Here is a 27,967-nt window from a genome sequence, read left to right as displayed (position 1 = left end):
AGTAACACACAATTATCACAAAAAGCTGTTGATATAATTAATAATGTCTTTTATTTCCATTTCAAATATGTTTCAGTAACACAATAAAAATGATCTAGTGTAAAAAAAATTAAATAAGAATCTACATTAGTATCACCACATTTAAGAAACTTTAAAGTCGGAAACCCGAAAAACTATTCTTTTAAGCTAAAATATTTTTACAAAATTTTTAGCTTTTAGTAAAAGTTATGACGTAAAACTTTGAGCTCAAAGAATTAAATGTTTTAGATTTAACTAGCCAATTAAAACAATTGACATATTTTATCAAAATACCATTTACTTTAAAAGAAATGTCTGAAGGCAGAGGCGCTAGAAGAGGCCCTGGTGGAGGTGGCGGGGCGAGAAGACCGTTACTAGGCAACAGGCCGCCCCAGAGGCCCCTGATTCCGCCGAAAAGACCGCAGCAACCGGGTTTGCTGAAGCAGGCGGGTGCCACGGCGGCGGGGGTCGCGGCGGGGACGGTCCTGGGTCACTCGGTGAGCAACATGCTGTTCGCGCCAAGGGGAGGGTTTTCCGATCAGGGGAATACCCAGATTCCTTGCGAGGGGCCGCTGAGGAAGTTTCTGGAGTGCTCCCAGGAAAACGTCGACGGGGACTTGAACAAGTGCGCGGAGTTCTTCGAGAAGCTCAGGATCTGTTCGGAGAACCAGGGTCAGTAGGAAAAAATTTAAAATAAATTAATAGAACTTAATATACAAATTGTTTTTTTTTTGTGGAAAAAGTAACACAAAATAACGTACTTTAGGGAAGAATTAATGGTTCCTAATATTTTACAGTAAATGTATATTATCAGTTTATAATAACTTTGCAAGTCATTTGCTAATAAAAACACATCCAGCTTGTATTTTTACTTTGTAAAACAAAAAATTTGCTCTAAGCCTACTACCAAGAAACTCACTGGATAATTAAAATTATTTATTCATAAAACCTAATTCATATGTAAACAAGTTGAGATGATGCTCTATTTCTAAACTACATTTCATGACTTCACTACAAAATTGTTTATTGCAAATTAATTTTTAGTATTTAGAAGGTATTTTTATGATCAACTAATTTTTATTTTTTAGAACTTGAAATTTAGAAAAACCTTGTTTTTATGAACATATGTCATTGTTTTTTTTTAATCAAAATGATTTACTGAGTTAATTAATGCCATCACAGTCATCTGTTTAGAGTCTTTATCTGGTAAAAATAAAAAAAATGTGTTATAGAACTTTCTTTTTGAGAAAAAGTTCAAACCAAAATTTGGGTTAAAGCAACTATGGAGATTGAAATTTCAAAAAAAAAAAACAAAAAAAAAGAGTTAGGGTAATTACAATGTTGATTATAATTCAGCTCAGATATTCACGCTTTTAAACTTTTCAAATGAATATCTGAACTTAATAATGCTGAATAGTTGTCGAATTGGTTAAATGATAAGAAAAGTTTAAATATTAAAAGCATCGTTTTTAAAAAACTTTTAATTTTGTAGGACTTAATAAATAGTTTTACGTTTTTAACTGCTTCTCTTTTCATTGTAACAGAACTTAAAGAACTTTTATATATGAATACACATATATTGTTAAAGTTAAATTTTTCATAAAATTTTTTTTTGTAAAAAGTTAAAGACTTATGGCAAGTCTTAAAAAACATGTTTTTTTGTTCTTTTAAAAGAAACTCAAAAGTTTTGAATATATTGATTTTATTATTAATCTAACAAATTCATTATTTCTTGATGATTTATTTTAACCAAAAACTTTCGTTACGATACTAATAAATTCTAAACATGTTTTGTTTTATTGTTTAATAAGTTCAAAAATAAATAATATAAATATTTAGATTAAATGTTATTATTAATAGCATATTATTTTATTTTTTAAATCATGTTTATATTAGTGCGGATTAGAGCAGATGCTCAATATAAAAAAAAAACTTAGTTAAATTTTATAAAAATTTTAAAATTAATGCTTTTTAAATAAACTTGTAGAAACTATTTTTTTTTATTGTAGTAAATTTATTTAACTAAACTAGTCTTTCTAAATATAAAGTTAGTGATTTTTCTAAATGCTTGTAAATTTTCCGCGCCCCCTAGCGAAAATACCTTGCGTCGCTACTGGTTTATATTAAAAAACAACAAATGTTTTTTTAATGTTGTAAAGTGTTTTATTAATAGCTGCTAAAAAATATATGTGTTACCACGCTTAAAAAGTTAAGGGTCACTAGTACAAATACAAGCCTGTACAAAAACGTACATTTAAAAAGTAAAAGTGTGATTTTATTATACTGAACTTGACAAAAAAAACTAACTAAATTATAAAGTAAGTACATACGCACAATTAGTTTTAATACTTAGAGACCTATCAAATTTTTTTATAAGTTCTATCCGCAGTAAAGAGTATGAATATCCAAAATTGTGAACATTGAACTTTGGCTTAAAATATAACTAATTTGATGCAGTGAGTAGTACAAATTAATTATCTTAAGTTAATTTAAAAAACAAACAGTGATATAAAAAGTTAGTAAAATAAAATAATTCATAAAAAACTAATTTAAATTATAGTAAGCTAAATATGTCTACAAAAAACACTCTTATGTATCTAATGCAATTCATTTCAATTTATAATAAAAATTTATAAAATGTACATTAATAATAAAAGTTCAAATAAAAATTGTCATAAACTCAAAATATTTTCAGTATTATTACTTTTACCTAAATTCAGTATGAGCTTCGACTTACCGGATTCCAATTTCTGTAACGAGCATTTCAAAAATAAAGTTGAAACTAAAAACAATTTCAATTCGTTTGATGTCAATCTTTTCAAAAAGCTCTGTGAAAACACTGATGAAAACGAAAACATTTTCTTTTCACCACTGAGCATTTCGCTTGCTCTTTTTATGCTACTTCTAGGTTCAAATGGAACAACCAAGCACCAGATTGAAGAGGCACTTGGATTTGTAAAAGACGAACAACTTCTTTCTAAACTTAAAACACTAAATGATGTACTTAATTCCATCTCTGAAGGTTTACAAATCAAACTTGCTAACTCTATCTTTCCATCAAAATCTTTTGAGTTGTTTTCCAAGTACAAAAGTGATATGAAAATTGCTTTTAAAAGCCAAATCTAGTCTTTAGACTACAAGAACAATGCAGACAAATCAAAAAATAAAATCAATGATTGGGTTGCAAATTGTACTAATGGAAAAATTAAAAATTTGTTTAGTGAACTGGCTCCTGAAACTGCATGTGTTCTAGTCAGTTGTATCTGCTTCAAAGGTGATTGGTATAAAAAGTTTAAGTCAAGCTTAACAATAGATGCTCCATTCTATTGTAATGAAAAGAAAACTTCTACTGTAAAAATGATGACACAGACAAACCACTTTCCGTATATTTCTGTTGATGAAAAAGGGTTTAAGTGTGTCGAAATTCCCTACAAACAATCAGAATTTAGTATGCTGATAATTTAACCTGATGAAAGATTTGGATTCAAAAGTGTTATTGATAATCTGGACCTCAAAACTATTGAATACATTAAAGATCGTAAAAATTTAAGAAAAGAAATACTGTTGAAAATTCCAAAGTTCAAAGTCGAATATGAAGCAAATTTGAACAAAACTCTGCGTTCGTTGGGAATAGAAGATGCTTTTGATGAAGAAAAATCAGATTTTAGTGCAATGTCCATGCAATCAAGTGGACTTTTTGTGTCTGAAGTAGTTCACAAAGCTTTTGTAGAGGCAAGTGAAGAAGGAACTGAAGCTGCTGCAGCAACAGGAGTTAAAAAAGTTCGTTATTATGAAGCGTCATATGAACCTCAGCCAATTCCGTTTACAGTTGATCATCCGTTTGTGTTCATGATAGTGTACAAGTATCAAACTTTGTTCATGGGAAAAGCGACTTCGTTGTAAGCTTATATTGGTATTTTCTTCATTATACCTTACTTGTTTTAGTTTAGTGCTTCAAGATTTGTACAACTAATGTTTAGTTTGTTTTTATTAGTCTTAAGTTTGGTTTTTCTTTTGTACATCTTTTTCTTGGAATAGAACATGTTATTCTTCTTCAATCTTCTAAAGAAAACAAAATAATGTAAAAATTTAACAGTTTATCCTCTACTTATGTTTATAGTTTTATATAAAAATCAAAATTTTTTCATGGCATAAATTACTTCATTGGAGTGAAGTTTTTATGAATAGTTATTTTATTATACATTAATTGTTTTTGTTTGTGTTTATCAGTTGTATTATCATGCATGCAAGCTTATCGTTTAGTTTTTCATTGATTTTGGTTTTGATTTTTTTGCTTTTGTGTTGTTTTGATATTAATAAAATATTTATGTTAATAATTTAAGTCTGATGCTAATTAAACCACAAAAACATTTGTATATATTAAATATGAAATTTAATCTAAAGCAGTAATTCAATAATCTAGTGACTAATTTTCATTAGATTTTACTGATTTCAAAGATTTAAACATTGTTTGTTTATTAAATCAGAACTTGAAACTATTAAATTCGTACATGCACAAAGGTTTGACGAGTATTAAAAGTAAAAAGCCAAAGCATATTAATTTTTATTCATTAACAGTTATAACTTTTTTATTTCTATGAATTAAATTTCTTGCCTATAAAATATAAAAAAACTCCTGTAAGTAATTAATAAATCTTATTAAACAAAAACTTATAAACAATCTTGTATGCGGTTAAGCTGTCTGTAAAGTCAACATTTAAAAAGTTATCATTAATTTATTTAAAGTACGAAAACTTCAAATTATACAAATTTAATTAAAAAGAAATTACGGAGGCTTATTTTACTATTTAATCTTTAAATCAGGGTTTGTCAAACTCATTTTCATAATTGCCAGATTGGTAGCTACTTAAACCAATCACCAATGTTTATAAAATATCACCCTTAATAGTTTTTGCCCCCTGATAGCAAAATTCTACCTTTTATGATTTTGCCCAAGTTAAAAACCTTGCTTCCAGTATTCCGTTTTTAATATACAACAAAAGTTATGTTTAATTATGATTGATTATACAAAGAAGATCTACGCAGTACATTACTTTAACATTAAAATGTATATACAAACTTTGACGTTTAAGTTAAGTTATATTACTTAAAACTCTTTATTAGTAAAACGTAACAACTTACTAAAAAGATAATTTATCAAACTTATTCTAATTTTTTGTCAGATTTATGATGCTCCTAAACTTGAAATTTTGTAGTTGTCCATTTTTGATAAAGCACTTTATCAGTAAGATTAAGATTTATATTTCTCAGCTAAATGTTTATAATTGAATAAAAATGTAAATATTGTTTCTAGAATGTGTACTTAGCATATATACAGTTAATGACAATTTAAAAAATATTAACTAGTAAATTATATGGTATAAAGACAGAAAATATTAACTATGAAAAATTATTTCACGTTTCATTTGTGTTTATCATCAGGTTTCGCACTGGCGTAATTATGAGCCAACGCAACAAAAAAGCTTTGAATCTAATTTCACCACTATTATTAGTTGGTTCATGCCGACAAGATTGCTTTTAAAAGTTTTCAGAGACCAAACAAGGTAGTTCCCTATTAACTTATATTTATGAAACGCAGAAATTATATTATGGTTTTAAAAAGCAATAAACTGAACTTTTAAAAAGCCATGTACATACCATTATTCATTGAAATTCGTTTACAAGAAGAATTGTAAACAAGTGTTTAACCAAACACAACGTCCTTTCAAACCACATTTTGATCATTTATTTTTTTGTTTTTAATAATTTTATACATATTAAATTCAATTAAAAAAATTTATGGCTTTTTAAGTCTGTGACAGGCTTGTATTTGCAGAAACGTATAATTTTGTGCAAAAAACCTTCTTTTGTTTCAATTCTTCAATTTGAAAACTCCCTGCTTTCATAGTTTTTATTTTAGTATTCATTAATACTTAATTTTGCATTCCTGACTTAGGAGTTCTGAGAGATAATATATGTACTCTTTAGCACTTTTAGTGTCGTAAAAATTAAACGAATCAGATACATCTAAATTGTACACATTTAGCTCATTTTAGATTCTATTTGTCAAAAAGCTATGCATTGCAAAATTGATTTTAATAAAATCAGTAGCTTTTCTTTAGAAATCATATGTTGCAAAAATTTGCATAGTTTAAAGAGGTTTCTATTGACTACGTTAAATGTTCAATTTCAGAAATTTCCACAAAAACTTCGAAAATTGCACGGTTAACAATATGACTGTTTTTGAGACATATTGTGATTTTTATATATTTATTTTCAATTACAGTTTTATGGGTTTACACAAGTTGCAACACATAAATGATTACAGTAGATGTGGACTGTGGAGTAACATAAATTGCTTTGTATACAGTTATTACTCATACTTCAACATTCGATCCATTTTTGAAGAATTGACATAACTGCATACTTTCGTTTTAAATTCAATAACATTAGAGGTAATTTAAATTGCTCTGTTCCCGCTAGGAAGTTAACACGCGTCATTTCAGATGTTTTAGTTTTTTGCAGATTCGTAACTTTTTTGAGCTAGCTACGTCCCTGGTTCGTAGTATTTTTGTGTTTGAATGCTAAGTTTTTAAAGAATTGCTCACTCAACCAGAACACGGTTACAATGTGGTTTATGCAGCTTAAAATTTAATTTATTTAAAAAATAATAATTGAATTCAGTGGTCTGCAAATATCATGGTTGCCAACTTTTGTTGGATATTTCTTCCTGGTTTCTTTATTTAGTCCATGTTTTTAAAAATTCAGGTTTTCTAAACGAAGGTTAAAAATGCATAAAGTATAAAGAATTAGTTGAAAGATTCTGTAATGTAATATAATAATAGTTGATAATAAAGAATTACTTTAAATGTGTTTTATGATAAATAAAACTCTGATTAAATACAAATATTTTAATGAATATAATAATTTTATTTATCTTATTTAAAAATGATTGTTAATAATAAAAAAATTCAAGTTTTTTATTATTAAAAGTTTGTGTTTCCTGATGGCATAGGGGTCCTAATGGCAGCTCCCTGAGTTAAACTTTAAGAAACCAAAACCTAGTAGTCGATATATATACAAAAAACATTCTAATTTTTAACTTTCTAATTCAAAAACTATTAAATTTAATTATTTCCATGTAATTTTTGCCTTAAATGTTTAAGTTTTTTAAATGATTAAATTACAGGCAAAATGGTCACCCTTACATATAAAGGAGTTTTTATTTAGCTTTTGAAGACCTTTTTATAATATTTCTTATTTCAAGTCATTTCTAACATTTAATTATGACAACATAATAAGATTTTTTATTTATCTAGCCAAGTATAAGACTAAAAATATATTTTTGTTGTGACATCATAATCACTAATATATTTATCTAAAATTAGGATGTGATTTAAAAAAAGTTTTCAGTAGTTTTAATATTATTAAGAGTACCTAAATATATAACAAAAGTTTTTAAACTAAACTACTCAGTCATAAAAAATGTTTGTAGTGTTTTACAAATGTTTTATAAAACATTTACAAACAACATAATAAAAAAAACTTTCATCAATATTCAAAGAACATGGCCAAATTTTTATAAATTTTGCCCATTGTTGAGATCTAACACCACTCAATCATATGAAAATTATTTGGTTAGTTGAGTTTGGTGACAATCTAGTACTTGCAATTTTTATTAATTAGATAAACTAATAAAGCTCTAGTCTTAATATGTTTTTAATTTTTTGAAGTTTTAATGTGAAGTTAACTTGAAAATTAGAACTAATTGTTATTGAATTGTTATAATATTAAGAATTAAAAGCTTGTTTGATGTATACAACCTTCTAAAAATCAAAATAATTTCAGTAAAAGAAGCAGTGTGTTGTTTTATTTTTATGTGTACTTCTCTAAAAAAACCTATAGAAGCTTTAAACCATTATATCCTATGAAACAATTTATCCTATGAAAATTATCCTAGTTATTTGATAATCAATAAAAAGGCTGTTGAAATAGAATTTTTCTAAAAGTTTCTAAAAATTACTTTAACAATTCTTGCTACAAATAAGGCTAGTTCAGGAGTTAATAAAACACTTCATAGAATTCATTTAAGTTCTGTTTGAAACTTAAAAAAAAAATTTAAATTAATTAAAAAACTTCAAACTACACTTATTTAATCTTATGTTTCTAAAAATTAAAATCTTTAATATTTTATAACTTTTAAATTCAATATAAAATACTTGTTTTAAGATTCAAATGCAGGGTTCCTACATATTTCAGAAAAACTCCAGCTAGTTTGAAATTAGGAAGAAACTCAGGCTGACTCGGGACAACTTAGGCTAGTTTGAATTTTATTGAAAAACTTAGGCTAACTCAGGCATGTTGGATTTTTTCAACGAAACTAAAGCTAGTTCTTTGACTTAGAATTTTTATTTTGTTTTCTAAAATTGTGTTTCTATGTCCTTTTGTTACTATTTTGGTATTAAGTATTGAAAGATGATTACATTTTTTACATTTTTGCTGGTATTATGGTTGTTAAAATTTCCAAAATTTCTCATAAGTCCCTTATGGTCCCTCATGCTGTTTTATTTTTGCCTCAAAAATAGCAACCATGTGAATGTTAAAACTACTGAATAATTTTGAGAAACAAGGAGTTTAACAGATAGTAAAAACACTAATAGTTTAATCTATCTAAACTGAGTTAGTTTATTCATTCAGTTTATTTTACGGAATATTTATAAGAGAGTTGAGCTAAAGCATAAATTATACTTTAAAATGCTTATTTGCATTTTAAGAAATAGCTACAAAAACTTTTGTAGCTACAAAATAGAATAAGTAAATGTTGTATGTTTTCGTTTTAAACACAACAAACCTTTGTTTTTGTTAACATAAATGTTTTGAAAATTTTATAAAATTCAAGCCAACTTAAGCTTGTTTGAAGTTTGCAAAAGTTATACAAATTGTAAAAAGTACTTTAAAGCTCTTGTAGCTTGTGTATTTAAAAAATCTTTTATGTATGTCTTTTTAAAACTTACAAAACTTTTTATATAATAGTTTTTTTTTCTGCTAATACTTAGGCTAGTTTTAGGACTATAAAATCTACTTGTTGTCTTAAAAGTTACGATATTCCTAGGCCAACTTATTAATGAAAGCCAATAATAAAATTCTAGAACTAGTTTAGAAAAATGTTTTGAGTAAGTTTCTGTTGTTAATTAAATAATAAGTAATAAGTCTAGATATCATATACTTTTAGTTTTTATTTTGAGTAACAATCAAAGTTCTTAATTTGTATCCTAGGAAAAAATTATAATTTATTGGTTCACAAATTTAGTTATAAAACTGTGTTTTCTATCATTTAATAACATTGATGAGATCCTTAGTTACAATAGTTTTGTAATTCAAAAAGAATTGAAAAACATCTAATTGAAAATGAGCTTGCAAATGTTCATAATACGTTATAAAAACTGGGACAACTAGTTTTAAAAACTGGCATTGCCAGACTATAGTCATATTTAATTATTTTTAGTAAATTGACTAAATTGTTGTTTTAATACTTTTGGTTTTTTTGGAAGTCAGTGAAATATTGGTTAAGGTGTAATCTTATTTAGCTAAAAATGAAATTAAAGTTCTATATTAATGTCAAAGATAACTGTTTTATTTTATGTTAAAACAAATTTATAGTTTTATATTAATAATGTTTTATAGACTTAATAACAAGTTTTATTATTTAAACATTGGGTATTACAATTATTTTCAAGTTTTTTTTTAATATTTATAAAATATATAATATGGTCATATTAAAAACATTTTTCAAAATCATGTATCTATAGAAAATTAGAAAACAAAAAATAAGTGAAGAATGATAGAAAAGAATTAAATACAATCTACCCACAGACAATTATGTTTGTTTGTAAAATATTGGTTACTAAAAACTTGTGAAAATTTAAATTTATCTAAAAGGTCACAGAACCAATAAAAAGTTTAAGATATATATTTCTCAAGCTTTGCCATGAAAAATTGTTAAGTTTGTAAACTAATGATTAGTAATGCTATAAAAATTAATTTAGTAAAAAAATTTAAATAAGCAATAAAATATGGGTAAAAGAAATTTCAAAAAAGGTAAAAAAGGAGGTAAGAAAAATAATGGAGAAAGATCAGCAAAAAGAGTTAGTAAATTAATAATGCTGATTATTAATAACTATTATTGTATTAATTAAAAATATTGTTTAAAAATTTTGATACTTGAACTTATAAATACATAAAGTCCAATTAAAAAAATCAGACCATAAATTGTTAGTTGGTCAATTTTTTAATGTTAACTTGTTCTCAGGGTCTTTATTAACTTTAAGTTGTTTAGCATTTTTTGAGTAATAAAGGTTCAAAGTTGTGAGCTTCTATAGGTTTTTATAAAATTTGTATATCTGCTACCTTTTAATACTACTACTTTAAGATTTTCAAAGGGCTTACTTATCTAACACTATTTTATTTTTATCAAAAAAATGCTAAAAGTTTTTGGTTATGCTTGAAGCAAATTTTGCTTTAACAATTTTAAATTTAATAAAAATTGAGCTTTTTAGTTATGTTTTTGTGTAAGCTTTGTTAAAATTAATACTAAAACCCATTAAAAATTCATAATGTATAAAGTAAATGTATAACTACTCACTTTTCAAAATTTAGCTCTACAATAACAACCTGTAGTACCTCATAGCTTAAAACCTTTATATCTTAAAATTACTGAAAAGTTATACAAATTGTAAAAAGTACTTTAAAGCTCTTGTAGCTTGTGTATTTAAAAAATCTTTTATGTATGTCTTTTTAAAACTTACAAAACTTTTTATATAATGCAAGTTATTTAAATACCCACAAAATATAATTGGTTTTATCTTTTTATAAAAAAATATGAAAAATAGTTATAATATAATTTTACAAGGATTGAATTAGTAAAAATGATTATTATAATAACTAATATATTCCAGTGAACTTGTTTTGCCAGGATCTTTTGTTAACAAACGCTTAAATTTATACTTTGAATAGTTAAAACAGATTATATAAATTTATATTATCTACTGTTGGATTTCAGTAGTTATTGTATTTTTCACAAAAAAAAAAACAAATAAAACTTATAAAACTCTTTTACAAAATTTAAACTTTAAAACACCATCAAAATAAAATTTAAGCATGATTATATAATTTTGTTGATATATAACTTAGTCTAACAAATACAAAAAAGCTATAAAATAGCCTTAAAATAGTTGTCTAATGAAACGTTAACCAAAACACACTAATTGCAAAGCTTTTATCCTTTATTTAAAACATTTTCAATGCAAAAATACCGCTGTATAATTAGTCTAACAAGTTATATTAATAGATATTGGATCTATCTTGATTTTATTAAGTTGTTTATTTCTTTCAGGCTGACTACATTGACATTGTGAAAGAAAATGAAAATTATGAAAACTACTATAAAGTAAGTGCAAAATTACAATAATTTTTTTAATCTTTTTGAAAATTGATAAGTTTAAAAGTGATCCACTTCTGAAAATGATAGTTTGTATGATTTTATTTCAGCACTGTATTTACTTTAGAATTTATACTAAATTTGTTTTAATTTGAATCAATAAATTAAATCTAAAAAAAATCACCAAAGTTTAAATAAATGTTTTTTTTTGTAAAAAAAAGAATAATAACAGTATAAGTTATAAGTAATTAAAGAGTTAGCAATTTGATATCCAAAGGGTTACAATGTTTTGATGTTTCTCAGATAACTTGTCAGTAATAAGTTTTGAGAAATAAATAAAAAAGACAATTTAAAGATCATTTAAGATAACCTATGTAGATATTTGACTTGTGCTTCATTATATTTTGAAATTATTTAAATTTAAAACACGTAACTTCAATTGATAGGGCCAACAATGTTTTGATGTTTCTCAGATAACTTGTCAGTAATAAGTTTTGAGAAATAAATAAAAAAGACAATTTAAAGATCATTTAAGATAACCTATGTAAATATTTGACTTGTACTTCATCATATTTTGAGATTTAAAACATGTAAATTCAATTGTAAGGGCCAACAATGTTTTGATGTGTCTGAGATGCAGACGATGATGGACACCTTCAGAACCCCGCTACCCGCCACATTCAGAATAACCGGGTACAAAAACGACGCAAGGCAGTTGCTAAAGAACATGAAGAAGGTTCACTTTGAAGGCATGAAGGGTATAAAGATTGCAGGGGAAGAAATTAAAACCCCGACTCTTCTCAATTGGTTGGTTGTTGAGTTGTGTGCCTTCTATTCACCGTTCTAATATTTTTATCTTTAATTATAGTATCTCTTTTGCCTCAAAAAAATATGAAATATCTTTTGACGTTTTTACAAAAAATAATACAAACTTTGTTAAATTACTGTGTTGCTTGCTCTTTATTCAATTGTTCTTTTAGTTTAAACGATCTTGTTTGAATTACACATAAATATAAGTTGCTAGGTCTTAAACTTTGGGAAGACAAAAGCTCTGTTAATATTTCACCATAAATTTTAGTTTTGAATTTTAACATAAAACTACAAAGAAAGTGATAAGTTGTGTTTTCACAGGTACAAAGAAAGTTATTGTATTTTCACAGGTACCCTGATGAGATGGGATGGCAAACTTACTTCAGTAGAATGCAGCTCAGATCCCATCCCCCACTTTCAAGTTTCCACAAATTCTGCATTTCAGAAGCTGAAGCTGTAAATTTCATTTATTATTTACAAATTAAATACATAAACTATCACAAATCTCTAAAGTTTCCATTAAGTTCTGCATTAATTATTAAACGTTTTTACTACAAAATCCTTAAATTCTTTTAGTTTTTTAAATTTGCATTCATTTGATTGAACAAAATTGACATAAACAGGGTTCGTGCGCGTCAGGCTAAATCAGGCTAAATCAGCTTTTTATTTAAAAATTTGAGAACCTCAGTTTTTCTCAGTTCAAAAGCTTAAAAACTTTTGATTAAAAAATTGAGAAATCTTTTAAGATCAAATGGAGATGTGAGAATATTTCTAAATAAAGATTAAGTTATTAAAGACAAAATCAGTCAGTATTTGTTAAAATAAATTTTTGAAACCTTTTGTTAAATCTTTAAAGAAAATTTAAGAATCTTTATATTTTGTTTTGAGTATATTATATACGTCATAATTATAAAAATTCATAAAAAAATACAGTTTAAACATTACAGTTTAGTTCAACAACTTAGCTGTTTGTTTGAATTTGTTTACATCAGCTATGTTTTCAGAGCTTAGTTGGTTGAACTGTTTTCATTTCTAATTAAAAGGCTTTATACCATATACTTTTCAAATTAAAACTTTTAGCATTTTATGTTTATTTAATGTTTATTTAAAGTTATTAGAGATATTCACAACACTAAAACTTAGCTTTAAGATATAAGTACTAAGTTTTGTGGGAGTACAAAATTTAGGTACAATTCAATTTTTATTGCAAGAACAAAATATTAATTTTTTTTTTTAATTTAAGTGTAAGCTTTTTAAATCTGACAGACATCAAAAATCACTGTATTTATTTAGAGTTTAAGATTTATAATTTTGTATCAATTTTAAGTATTAGTCAAAATACTATAATAAACATTTTTTACTTACTTTATACTCGTGTAAGCGTCTCATTTTAAATTTTAATAAAATACGACAATGCAAAGATTTATTATAAATCTTCTGGTTATAATGTTTTTACTTAGTGCTAAATTAAGTTGAACAAATGTGTTTAGTATTTTAAAACTAATCACTAAAAGTAATAGATTAGATATAACACTTATTTTAAAACTTATCACTTAATTTGTTATGTAATTGGCACAGGGGGGTTAATCACCTTTTTCACAATTTAGTCTTATTTTATTGAGTTGTAATTAAGCTAAGAGTTGCTTTTTGCAGATTTTTAAAGCTCAAACTATTTTTGAGATAAAGCTGGATGAAGTCGGAGACAACAATAGTACTAATCAAAACCCCACAATACCTAAAATGACTTTTAAAGGGGATTTTCCTTACTTTGAAAAAATGTCAGGCTAAATTGGTCTCAGTCAGGCTAAATGAAAAAAACTTCGCGCACGAACCCTGCATAAAACTGAAGTTTTAACATTTTCTTTGACATAAATTTTATTATATTTATTTATCACAACATTCTAGTAAATAAGAATTATAGGTGAAAATTATATTTTTTGTGCATTCAAATTATATTCTTTGAACATTGATTTTATCATGTACGAATTTAATTTAAGAATAAAACACTTAAATACTAAAAGTTATTATGTAGTTACAACTACTTAAACAACTATGTTAACCTTGATAATTTTGGCCGAGATTAGATACACAAGCTTACTGTCAATAGAATTTTATACAACTAACATAATTATGTGAAGCTGCACTATTTTTATGCGTCAAATATAAACAGGGTTACATAACGAGGCAGGAAGCTGTCAGTATGATTCCACCACTGTTGATGGATATCAAACCACACCATAAAGTAAGTTTTTTATTAAAAAAAAAGTAATTAACAAAAAAAAGTACAGATATACAATAAGTTTTTTCTTATAAAATATTTGAACAAAGTTTTATATAAGTTATGTGTTGTAATTTCACTATAGAATGTTCCATAAGAGTTTTTTATGCATTAAGAATAGTTTTGAAAGTTGTAAAGCTTTCCAAATCGTTTCAAATTATCATAAATTAAAAACTATCATCCACAGGTATGTGAGATGTGTTATAGTGTTTAAAAAGTATGTAAATAAAAGTATTATTAATTTAACTCTTTATCATGTAAGAACAAACAATGTTATTCTTTTAATTAGTTATTGTTGCAAACAATATTAGTTTCATTATTATTATTATTTATTATAAACAATTTCAGTTTTAATGTTATTAACTTATTGTTAAATACATACATTATTAGTTTTGTTAATTATAAATATTATTTAGTACAAAAAAAAGTTTTTTCTAATATTTAAGCAAACATTTTTGTTTTCAGTTGTTAGACATGTGAATAACAAATATATATTATTAAAATAATCAATTATTCGGGTGTTAGACATATTTTATTACTAATCAAAAAAAATTTCACTCAGGTGTTAGACATGTGCGCTGCGCCGGGTTCGAAGACGGCCCAGCTGGTCGAGATGTTGCACAAGTCATCAGGTGACGAGATGCCTGAAGGTATAGTGATCGCCAACGACAAGGACAACAAAAGGTGTTACATGCTCTGTCACCAGATACAAAGGTTGAACTCTCCCTGCAGCTTGATAGTCAATCACGACGCGGCCAACTTCCCCGAGATTCACGTCAAAAACGTTTGTTTTGAACTTTTATGTTAACTTTTCATAATTTGTATTTCAGTGACCTTATTTTTGTTGGTTGTTACTAAACGCTATTGATTTTCTGAAATTAACGTCAAAATATTAGTTTTAACAAATTAGTAATTTTTTTTACATTGAGCTAATTTAAAGTAGTAATTTTTTCTTGTTGTATTTACTAATTATATGGATTAAAAATTTCAACGTCTAAAACGTTTGTTTAAAACATTATAATTTGAAATAAGAAAAAATTGTTTCACACAGTTGTGAATTTTTATCATCCATAATTGCATTTGTTTTTGTGATAAAAAAAACAAAAGTTCTGTAACAATGTACAAAAACAAAACAAACATTGTGTCTTTACATATTTTTTTTTTTTGATTGTAATCTTTAGTACTAAAATTGTTATGTTTTTTCATGATGAAAGTAAAATTATACATCTCTAATTTAAGCTTTTTTAAATTATTTTTTAGACAATAACAAGACATAGTAAAGTATTTGCATTTTAAATTTTTAGTAAGTTAGTCATAATTTTTATTAAATACATACCTTTGTTGTAAACACATACTTATAAAGTGGAAACAAAACTCAGATAAAACTAGTTTTATTAGTTGAAATATACCAGTATTTTGTATATGTATAATAATTATGTAAAAAATAATTAACAGGATTCAGGTATAGAGACCAAACTGAGATACGACAGAATTTTGTGTGATGTTCCGTGCAGTGGTGATGGAACATTGAGAAAAAATACCGACATTTGGAAGACTTGGAAAACCCAAAACGCCATGTTCTTGCACGGGTAACCCATTTGTTTATCATTAATTTGTTTTTGATAAAACGGAGAACAGTTGACCTCTCATGGCGTCTTTTCCTGTAGATAGAAATTAGTACAGACTTGTAGTTATAAAAAAATTAAGATAAAAAATGTACAGTTTTAAAGTTTAAAAAATGTTTTAATACTAGTTGGGGCATTTCCGCATTTTAAAAAACTGATGATATACATGAACACATTAAATAAACTGCGCAAGCGCTTCTCAAAGTAAAAAAAAATGGGTGTCCATGAATTTTTATGTGCAGTTTATACATATTTGTACGAACAACTTTCAATCATCTTATTCTCGCAAATAGTTTTTCACAACCATTACAAAAACGTTTAAACAGAACACAACTCCGCATTCTGATCAGAGGGTTGGAATTGTTAGAAGTCGGAGGGACGCTGGTTTACTCAACCTGCAGTATAAACCCAATTGAAGACGAAGCAGTCGTTGCAGCAGCCCTCGATAAGTGTCAAGATACTATTGAATTAGTTGACACATCTGTTCCTGGTAATTAATAATTTGTTATTTTATTGATAAATGTCAAGATACTATTGAATTAGTTGACACATCTGTTCCTGGTAATTAATAATTTGTTATTTTATTGATAAGTGTCAAGATACTATTGAATTAGTTGACACATCTGTACCTGGTAATTAATAATTTGTTATTATATTGATAAGTGTCAAGATGCTATTGAATTAGTTGACACATCTGTTCCTGGTAATTAATAATTAGTTATTTTATTGATAAGTGTCAAGATACTAATGAATTAGTTGATACATCTGTTCCTAGTAATTAATAATTTGTTATTTTATTGATAAATGTCAAGATACTATTGAATTAGTGGACACATCTGTTCCTGGTAATTAATAATTTGTTATTTTATTGATAAGTGTCAAGATGCTATTGAATTAGTTGACACATCTGTTCCTGGTAATTAATAATTAGTTATTTTATTGATAAATGTCAAGATACTAATGAATTAGTTGACACATCTGTTCCTGGTAATTAATAATTTGTTATTTTATTGATAAATGTCAAGATACTATTGAAATAGTTGACACATCTGTTCCTGGTAATTAATAATTTGTTATTTTATTGATAAGTGTCAAGAAACTATTGAATTAGTTGACACATCTGTTCCTGGTAATTAATAATTTGTTATTTTATTGATAAATGTCAAGATACTATTGAATTAGTTGACACATCTGTTCCTGGTAATTAATAATTTGTTATTTTATTTATAAGTGTCAAGATGCTATTGAAATAGTTGACACATCTGTTCCTGGTAATTAATAATTTGTTATTTTATTGATAAGTGTCAAGATGCTATTGAATTAGTGGATACATCTGTTCCGGGTAATTAATAATTTGTTATTTTATTGATAAGTTTCAAGATACTATTGAATTAGTTGACACATCTGTTCCTGGTAATTAATAATTTGTTATTTTATTGATAAGTTTCAAGATACTATTGAATTAGTTGACACATCTGTTCCTGGTAATTAATAATTTATTATTTTATTGATAAATGTCAAGATACTATCGAATTAGTGGATACATCTGTTCCTGGTAATTAATAATTTGTTATTTTATTGATAAGTGTCAAGATGCTATTGAATTAGTTGACACATCTGTTCCTGGTAATTAATAATTTGTTATTTTATTGATAAGTGTCAAGATACAATTGAATTAGTTGACACATCTGTTCCTGGTAATTAATAATTTATTATTTTATTGATAAGTTTCAAGATACTATTGAATTAGTTGACACATCTGTTCCTGGTAATTAATAATTTGTTATTTTATTGATAAATGTCAAGATGCGATTGAATTAGTGGACACATCTGTTCCTGGTAATTAATAATTTGTTATTTTATCGATAAATGTCAAGATACTATTGAATTAGTTGACACATCTGTTCCTGGTAATTAATAATTTGTTATTTTATCGATAAATGTCAAGATACTATTGAATTAGTGGATACATCTGTTCCTGGTAATTAATAATTTGTTATTTTATTGATAAGTGTCAAGATGCTATTGAATTAGTTGACACATCCGTTCCTAGTAATTAATAATTTGTAATTATATTGATAAATGTCAAGATACTATTGAATTAGTTGACACATCTGTTCCTGGTAATTAATAATATGTTATTTTATCGATAAATGTCAAGATACTATTGAATTAGTTGACACAACTGTTCCTGGTAATTAATAATTTGTTATTTTATTGATAAATGTCAAGATACTATTGAATTAGTTGACACAACTGTTCCTGGTAATTAATAATTTGTTATTTTATTGATAAGTGTCAAGATACTATTGAATTAGTTGACACATCTGTTCCTGGTAATTAATAATTTGTTATTTTATTGATAAGTTTCAAGATACTATTGAATTAGTTGACACATCTGTTCCTGGTAATTAATAATTTGTTATTTTATTTATAAGTTTCAAGATACTATTGAATTAGTTGACACATCTGTTCCTGGTAATTAATAATTTGTTATTTTATTGATAAATGTCAAGATACTATTGAGCTAGTTGACACATCCGTTCCTAGTAATTAATAATTTGTTATTTTATTGATAAGTGTCGAGATACTATTGAACTAGTTGATACATCTGTTCCTGGTAATTAATAGTTTGTTATTTTATTGATAAGTGTCAAGATACTATTGAATTAGTTGACACATCTGTTCCTGGTAATTAATAATTTGTTATTTTATTGATAAGTGTCGAGATGCTATTGAACTAGTTGACACATCTGTTCCTGGTAATTAATAATTTGTTATTTTATTGATAAGTTTCAAGATACTATTGAATTAGTTGGCACATCTGTTCCTAGTAATTAATAATTTGTAATTATATTGATAAGTGTCAAGATACTATTGAATTAGTTGACACATCTGTTCCTGGTAATTAATAATTTGTTATTTTATTGACAAATGTCAAGATACTATTGAATTAGTTGACACATCTGTTCCTGGTAATTGATAATTTGTTATTTTATTGATAAGTGTCAAGATACTATTGAATTAGTTGACACATCTGTTCCTGGTAATTAATAATTTGTTATTTTATTGACAAATGTCAAGATACTATTGAATTAGTTGACACACCTGTTCCTGGTAATTGATAATTTGTTATTTTATTGATAAATGTCAAGATACTATTGAATTAGTTGATACATCTGTTCTTAGTAATTAATAATTTGTAATTATATTGATAAGTGTCAAGATACTATTGAATTAGTTGACACATCTGTTCCTGGTAATTAATAATTTGTTATTTTATTGACAAATGTCAAGATACTATTGAATTAGTTGACACATCTATTCCTGGTAATTAATAATTTGTTATTTTATTGATAAGTGTCAAGATACTATTGAATTAGTGGACACATCTGTTCCTGGTAATTAATAATTTGTTATTTTATTGATAAATGTCAAGATACTATTGAATTAGTTGACACATCTGTTCCTGGTAATTAATAATTTGTTATTTTATTGATAAGTGTCAAGATACTATTGAATTAGTTGATACTTCTGTTCCTGGTAATTAATATTTTGTTATTTTATTGATAAATGTCAAGATGCTATTGAATTAGTTGACACATCCGTTCTTAGTAATTAATAATTTGTAATTATATTGATAAGTGTCAAGATACTATTGAATTAGTTGACACATCTGTTCCTAGTAATTAATAATTTGTTATTTTATTGATAAATGTCAAGATACTATTGAATTAGTTGATACATCTGTTCCTGGTAATTGATAATTTGTTATTTTATTGATAAGTGTCAAGATACTATTGAATTAGTGGACACATCTGTTCCTGGTAATTGATAATTTGTTATTTTATTGATAAATGTCAAGATACTATTGAATTAGTTGATACATCTGTTCCTGGTAATTAATAATTTGTTATTTTATTGATAAGTGTCAAGATACTATTGAATTAGTTGACACATCTGTTCCTGGTAATTAATAATTTGTTATTTTATTGATAAATGTCAAGATACTATTGAATTAGTGGATACATCTGTTCCTGGTAATTAATAATTTGTTATTTTATCGATAAATGTCAAGATACTATTGAATTAGTTGACACATCTGTACCTGGTAGTTAATTGTTTATTGATATTATTTTATTTAAAATTTTATTTAATAAGTATCACAATACAATTGAACTAATTACACTTCTTTGCTGGTAATTATTTATTAATGTTTTATTGAATGAAAGTCGGAATACAACTGAACTAGTTATATATTTACTGTATTAATAGATAGATTTATTGATACTAATATTCCAGGTTAATTATTTACTACTATTTTGGTGAATAATTGTCAGAATGCATTTGAACTTGATACAGTTGATAATTTTGTGCCTGGTAATTAATAATTATATATTAATATCTTTTATGAATATCAGAATACATTGAATTTATGGATGCTTCTGTACCTGGTTATTAGTTAATTATTGATGTTTTATTTAATAAAATATTGTCGAAATATAATTAAACTTGATAACATTAAAGTTATTGATAATCAGCTGTTTTGTAATGATTTTCAAATATTTTAGGCAAGTTTAAAAATAAATTAAGCTAAAGGCTGAACAGTTTTGATGTGAGCTGTTTTTATTAATACTGTTCATATTTATGTTATTATTTAGTATTATAATTTGAAGTTTTTAATAATTTTTACACGATAACTCACGAATTAATCATAACTCCTGACATAAAGAAAACTAACTGTAGTGTTATAATTTTTTTAAATAAAATTATTTAGCATAGTATACATCAAGGTTTCCCAAAGTGGGCCAAGTGGCCCCCTTGGGGGCCATGACAGATACTCAGGGGGCCACGAGCAGCAAAGGAGTAAGAGAGGTCATAGTTTGAAACCTACACTAGATATTTGAGTTGCAGATGAAGAGCAAAAAAATGTCTCAAGTATTTTTAATGATAGTTTAGAAACTTACATTAGATATTCTCGAGTTGCAGATGAAGAGCAAAAAAAAGGTCGTAGGTGTTTTTTTGTGGTTGTTTTTGAGTAATCTTGTTGAAGGGGGCCATGGCTTTTTTAATTTCTAAAAGGGGGCCGTTTGCAAAAAAATTGGAAAACCCATCAATCTACAGTTTGTAGTTTAAATACAAAATTACTTCTAATTAAAGTATTTTTCGCGCAGGCTTGAAATTCTCCCCTGGCGTGTCGTCGTGGAAGGTGATGGACAAACAGCTGAGGTGGCACGAGGGTTATGACGTCATAAAGGAAGAAGAAAGGAAGGGAATTTGCAAATCGATGTTCCCGCCGGAGGGCGCTAAAGAGATGAATCTTGAAAGATGGTTTGTTGTTTTACGTTTTAATAAAAGTGAAATAAAGTAGATTTAAAATTAAATTTATATTCAATGTTTACACTAATGATATTATATGTTAGGTAAGTTGTTAATTAGTCTCTTTTTTTTTATCAACTTGAATCTATGTTAGTTTTATTATTAAATATGTTAGTATTTTTAAACTTAAAATGACACGAGTTATTTAGAACTTTATTTATCAAGTATTTTTATAAAATTTAAATTTTAATGTTCAGATAGCAATCAGATTTATGACCAAAAATTAGTTTATTCATACTTGAACTAATTATTTTATTTTTATTTCAGTATGAGGTTTTTGCCACACCACCAAGATACAGGTGGATTTTTTGTTGCTGTCATCAGAAAGACCGCTCCGTTGCCATGGCAAAAAGAAAAAGCCCCTGAAGAGAAAGCAGAAAGTAAAACTGAAGAAAAGTGAGTTATCGAATTTATTACAAAGTTTTTTGATAGTTTTAAGTCAGAGGTAGGCAAACTGTGGCCCGCGGGCCAAATGGGGCCTTCAAAGCAAAAATCTGCGGCCCGCAAGGTACTTTTTAGCTAAAAAGATACTTTTTTAAAACAATAAAAATATAAGGTTTTGTAATAAAAACTTAGAATTCGGCTCTTAGTTCGATAAGTACTTGTTACTGATGCTTTATTATTGCTTATTTAATCATTTTTTTGATTTAAAACTGTATTTTTATAAGGATTATTACAATTGATTGAAAATAAGTTCGGCCCTCAAAGACTTTTTCTAAATAGTGCGGTCCGCAAGCAATTTATTCTTTAAAAATTGGCCCGCGAGTCACTAAAGGCTGCCGACCCCTGTTTTAAGTATTTGATAGTTACTGAATATATATACTAAAAATTTTTTTGTTTACATATTATTTCATAAAAAATTATTCAATTTTATAGTTTCTCAACTTTTATTAAACCTGATGGTATAACTTATTAAAGCTTTTTTTTTAACTTTTTTTTAATGATGTATATGTTTTCAGAAGTGAGGAAAAACCTACTAACTTCAGGAAGAAACCTCGCTGGATTGATGGATTCGCTGAAGATCCGTTTGTATTCTTCACCGAAGATCAAAAAGATATTGTCGATTCTATCAAGTTTGTATATTTTATATTATTTATTGTTGTTTTGTATTATTTATTATTTATTTTTGTATTTTTCACTGAAGATCAAAAAGATATTGTCAATTCTATCAAGTTTGTATATTTTATATTATTAAAAAGATATTGTCGATTCTATCAAGTTTGTATATTTTATATTGTTTATTGTTGTTTTGTATTATTGATTATTTATTTTTGTGTTCTTCACTGAAGATCAAAAAGATATTGTCGATTCTATCAAGTTTGTATATTTTATATTATTTATTGTTGTTTTGTATTATTGATTATTTATTTTTGTATTTTTCACTGAAGATCAAAAAGAAATCGTCGGTTCTATCAAGTTTGTATATTTTATATTATTTAAAAAGATATTGTCGATTCTATCAAGTTTGTATATTTTATATTATTTATTGTTGTTTTGTATTATTGATTATTTATTTTTGTGTTCTTTACTGAAGATCAAAAAGATATTGTCGATTCTATCAAGTTTGTATATTTTATATTATTTATTGTTGTTTTTTATTATTGATTATTTATTTTTGTATTTTTCACCGAAGATCGAAAAGATATTGTCGATTCTATCAAGTTTGTATATTTTATATTATTTATTGTTGTTTTGTATTATTGATTATTTATTTTTGTATTTTTCACTGAAGATCAAAAAGATATTGTCGATTCTATCAAGTTTGTATATTTTATATTATTTATTGTTGTTTTTTATTATTGATTATTTATTTTTGTATTTTTCACCGAAGATCAAAAAGATATTGTCGATTCTATCAAGTTTGTATATTTTATATTATTTATTGTTGTTTTGTATTATTGATTATTTATTTTTGTGTTCTTCACTGAAGATCAAAAAGATATTGTCGATTCTATCAAGTTTGTATATTTTATATTATTTATTGTTGTTTTGTATTATTGATTATTTATTTTTGTATTTTTCACTGAAGATCAAAAAGAAATCGTCGATTCTATCAAGTTTGTTTATTTTATATTATTTAAAAAGATATTGTCGATTCTATCAAGTTTGTATATTTTATATTATTTATTGTTGTTTTGTATTATTGATTATTTATTTTTGTGTTCTTCACTGAAGATCAAAAAGATATTGTCGATTCTATCAAGTTTGTATATTTTATACTATTTATTTTTGTTTTTTATTATTGATTATTTATTTTTGTATTTTTCACCGAAGATCGAAAAGATATTGTCGATTCTATCAAGTTTGTATATTTTATATTATTTATTGTTGTTTTGTATTATTGATTATTTATTTTTGTATTTTTCACTGAAGATCAAAAAGATATTGTCGATTCTATCAAGTTTGTATATTTTATATTATTTATTGTTGTTTTTTATTATTGATTATTTATTTTCGTATTTTTCACCGAAGATCAAAAAGATATTGTCGATTCTATCAAGTTTGTATATTTTATATTATTTATTGTTATCTTTGTAATTTTTCTGAAGGACTAAAACCACCATTCATTCTATCAAGTAGTATTCATTTTTAAATTTTTATTCGTATTATAAATTTGTTTCGTAGTCTTCAACTCTACGTTTTTTTAAGTACAATAATAAAACTTAAAGTTTTGAAGTAAAGTATTTTTATTTAACGATGAAACATATACGAGTTTTATATTTTATTAAATAAAACTTGGTCATTTTTAGTTTTATACTAATGGTATTACTAGATTAGCAATAAAATGTTCATAAATTTTTTAGTTAAGCTGTTTAGAAGTAATTGTATTTTTATTCAAACTCATAGATTTAAAGCTTAGCAGAATGAAACTGTTATATTTTTATGATAACACAAAGCAATCTATTTTCTTAAACAGGTCATTCTACAAGATAAGAGACGATTTCCCAGACAAACAATTGTTGTGTAGGAGCCACCAATCAAAAAAGAAGAAGCTTTATTTCGTTTCTGCTCTGTGCAAGAACGTCCTTCAAAGCAATATTGACTACATTAAGGTTAAATAGTTTTATATAAAAAAAAAAGTTTTGGTACAAAAGTGAACTGAGTTTTGCTTTGTAGCCTTATACCTAAATTAAATTTGTTAGTGGGTTAGTATTTATTTTCTGTCTATGAAAAGAGTTTTCAATAACTTGATTTATTAGATAATGAATACTAATTTGTTTTTTAATTCTGGCCTGAATATATGTTACAAACTAAATATATTTTAATTGGTAATAAACACTGGATTAAAAATGTTTTTATATAAGTGATAACTCTTTGTTTTAAATTTAAATAAATCTAATAATCACTTTAGTAAAAGTGTTAAGTAGATGGAATAACTGCTAATTTGATTAATTTTAAATACATTTAAACAGATAATAAACACCGGTGTCAGAATGTTTAGTAGATGCGATAACTGTATATTTAATAAGTTTTAAATTCATTTAAACAGATAATAAACACCGGTGTCAGAATGTTTAGTAGATGCGATAACTGTATATTTAATAAGTTTTAAATTCATTTAAACAGATAATAAACACCGGTGTCAGAATGTTTAGTAGATGCGATAACTGTATATTTAATAAGTTTTAAATTCATTTAAACAGATAATAAACACCGGTGTCAGAATGTTTAGTAGATGCGATAACTGTATATTTAATAAGTTTTAAATTCATTTAAACAGATAATAAACACTGGAGTAAGAATGTTTAGCAGATGTGATAACACCCATGAAAATGTTAAATGTGATTTTAGGATTGTGCAAGACGTAAGTTTGATGATATATTGTTTTTATTTTTTACAATTTCAACTTAGTTCATTTTGTCTGAACTTAATTTTTTAACACTCAATAAATAGTTGTAACTGAAATATTTACTCAAATTTTCTCTAAACAAACCTATGTTGGTTACTAAAGTAATTTTATTCTCTGTAATAAACTTTAAAAAGTGTCATGTCAAACTAAGTAAAAATGGAATCAGTGTCAAGGTACTGATGTAAATTAGTATCAGCGATTGACATTAAACAGAAAAAAAATATAACTATGTAAAATTAAGATGTATCTTTGTCCCAATGAATTAATTAAAATGAATTGATTAAATCAAACAGGGAAACGATTGGCTGATGAATCACTTGAAGGAAGACAGTCGAGTAGTCGATGTGGACATGAGAGATATGAGCAATCTGTTGAGCTGCGAACAACCCAAGTTTGATTCACTATCTGAAGACTTCATCACAAGATTGAAACAACAGGGTTTGTTATGTTAATAAGATATATATCTGAACTTAAATCGAAAAACTAGTTAATTTACAACACAAGGATTTGTTATGAAATTTTAGTTTAGTTCTACAGAAAAAATTTATGATTATTTTTCTTCAATTCAATAAAATATATTACAGTTCTGCTCTAAGAATGGACAGTTTTAATTTTAAACATTAAGGGTGGTTTTATTTGTACTTTAAAAAAATTAAAAAAAAAAATTGTGTTTAATAAAGTTGGTACTACACAATCGATTTATATTTTTTTTATTCTTTACATCACAAATGTCAGATTGTAGCTATGAAAAAAGTTATACAGTTTATAATTTGAATATCAAAAAGTAAATAAAGATATTTGCTTGATTTGAAAATTTTGTGTTTTTCCTCTAGTTTATTTTAACTTGAGTTCAAAAAAATAATTATTTTCAATTATTAAAAAAATGTTCTTATATTCTGTTCTTAACAATTGTTTTTGTTTATAACTTTTATTTAATCAACAGATGTTGGAAGCTTGATTCTCAAATTCGTGCCATCAAAAGAGTTAGTTTTTGTTTAAATGCCCGAAACAGTTGTTCATAAAACTATAATAAATACTAAAAAGTTCTAAAAAGCTTTTTAGTTTATGAAATAAAATGTTTTGCACAAATATTAAATTTGAAAATTCACTTTGTAATGCAATATTATAGTTTATTTTACTCATTACTACAAAGTTTTAACTTATTTGTTATGTTTTTAAAGACGACATTTAGATCTTGTTCCTAGTATCCGCTTAGATTTATTTATAATTTAATATATTTATTAACAGAGACGATATTGAAATCTCGTTTCTTGTATCCGCTTGGAGGGGCCAGAACGCTTGCAGGTTGTACTTATCAAGGCATGAAAGGATCCACCACCTGAACCTGATAAACAAACCCATACCTGAGTACCTTCAGCTCAACAAGAACACCTACAACAAGAAAAACGACAACAAACAAGCTGAAAACGATAAGAATGGTAAGCAAGTAGAAGCCGCTGGTGAGGGTTCGCCAGATTCGAAAAAGGCCAAATTGTCCGGTCAGGATGAAAATGGCGCGCAAAACGAAATTGCCGCCAAATAATGGGTGGGAAAAAGTCACTTTGTGGTAATTTAATTGTCTAGCGCACTGATTTTATCTTAAATGGTTTTTTATGCTTTAAGACGTTTTGATTAGAGAATTTTAAACAATTTTATTAGTAAATTAGCATGGTATTAACAAATGAGTTTTAGAACTTTTTAGTTATTATTCTAGGTTTTATTTATTGTACTAGTATATTACTAGGTAATACTTATTTTCTTATAAATCTTACAGTGTTGTATTAAAAGTTAATAAAAACTATTCGTTTAATGTACTCTAAAGAATTCAGGGTGCAAATGTCTTATTTACTAGTTTAAGGTCTTCAATGGTAGTTCGAGTTAAATATTCTTCTAATTACTACCAGGTGTTTGTTGGAAAAAATTTTGACCTTGTCAAGTATTAACTAAATAGTTAAAATGCACTCTGCAAATTACAAATAATCATGTAGTTTAAGGTCTTAAAATTAGATTAAAATAGGGTGACGTTTAACTGAGAATTTAAAAAACTTAGGAAAAAATAATCTGTCGTTTAATAACCTTTGAAAAAATACCTAGAATTTTTATACTTAAAATTATGAATTTTAGGTTACATAATAAAAAACTTTTATATACAATAAGGAACTTGTAAATTATTTTATTTTTATAAAGCACATTTATAAAATCTTTAATTCTTTACTATAAAGATATCCCTAAATTAAACTTTCTACAGAAAAGAAAAAAAAAAGCTTATGATTTAAAATACCTGAAAAGTTTTCTTTTCAGTAGCCACCCTCTTAAGAACAGTTTTGAAAACTTTTAAACATTAATAAAATATACTGAAAATAAAATTAACATCATAAATGCTAATTAACTTTTTTATATTGAAAGCAATTTTTGTATGATTTTTTTCGTAATAGAAAAACTCGTTCTTCAAAAAACCGTTGAGTGTCTTTGAATTTTTATGAAAGAAAAAATCTAGGACTTTTTGCCGTTTCCATAAAGATTGTGGAGTACATCTGAAAATCTATTTTCTAAGGTTTATAAGCAATGTA

The 27,967-nt window shown here is 25.8% G+C and overlaps 2 protein-coding genes across 2 annotated transcripts; both read left to right on the top strand.

Annotated features, from left to right (window-relative positions):
* Positions 1 to 2,739: 2,739 nt before the first annotated feature.
* LOC145838066 (leukocyte elastase inhibitor A-like) lies at positions 2,740 to 3,921 on the top strand. Its single transcript, XM_082945598.1, has 3 exons — positions 2,740 to 3,040; positions 3,332 to 3,431; positions 3,495 to 3,921. Exons 1-3 carry the CDS (start codon positions 2,740 to 2,742, stop codon positions 3,919 to 3,921), a joined length of 828 nt encoding a protein of 275 aa, XP_082801724.1.
* Positions 3,922 to 10,063: 6,142 nt separating this feature from the next.
* LOC145837891 (RNA cytosine-C(5)-methyltransferase NSUN2-like) lies at positions 10,064 to 27,168 on the top strand. The gene is made up of 16 exons (XM_082945377.1): positions 10,064 to 10,163; positions 11,411 to 11,464; positions 12,063 to 12,262; positions 12,616 to 12,721; positions 14,436 to 14,507; positions 15,106 to 15,327; positions 15,999 to 16,132; positions 16,495 to 16,658; positions 21,343 to 21,499; positions 21,815 to 21,943; positions 22,507 to 22,620; positions 24,465 to 24,600; positions 25,269 to 25,352; positions 25,691 to 25,835; positions 26,341 to 26,380; positions 26,646 to 27,168. Exons 1-16 carry the CDS (start codon positions 10,092 to 10,094, stop codon positions 26,938 to 26,940), a joined length of 2,124 nt encoding a protein of 707 aa, XP_082801503.1. The 5' UTR covers positions 10,064 to 10,091; the 3' UTR covers positions 26,941 to 27,168.
* Positions 27,169 to 27,967: the final 799 nt, after the last annotated feature.

The sequence above is a fragment of the Thalia democratica genome, chromosome 6 (genome assembly GCF_965202585.1).
Source record: "Thalia democratica chromosome 6, ktThaDemo2.hap1.1, whole genome shotgun sequence".
Classification (NCBI taxonomy): Eukaryota; Metazoa; Chordata; class Thaliacea; order Salpida; family Salpidae; genus Thalia; species Thalia democratica.
The sequence above is the reverse complement of the archived record's forward strand: the minus strand, read 5'-3'. Positions and strand labels throughout refer to the sequence as shown.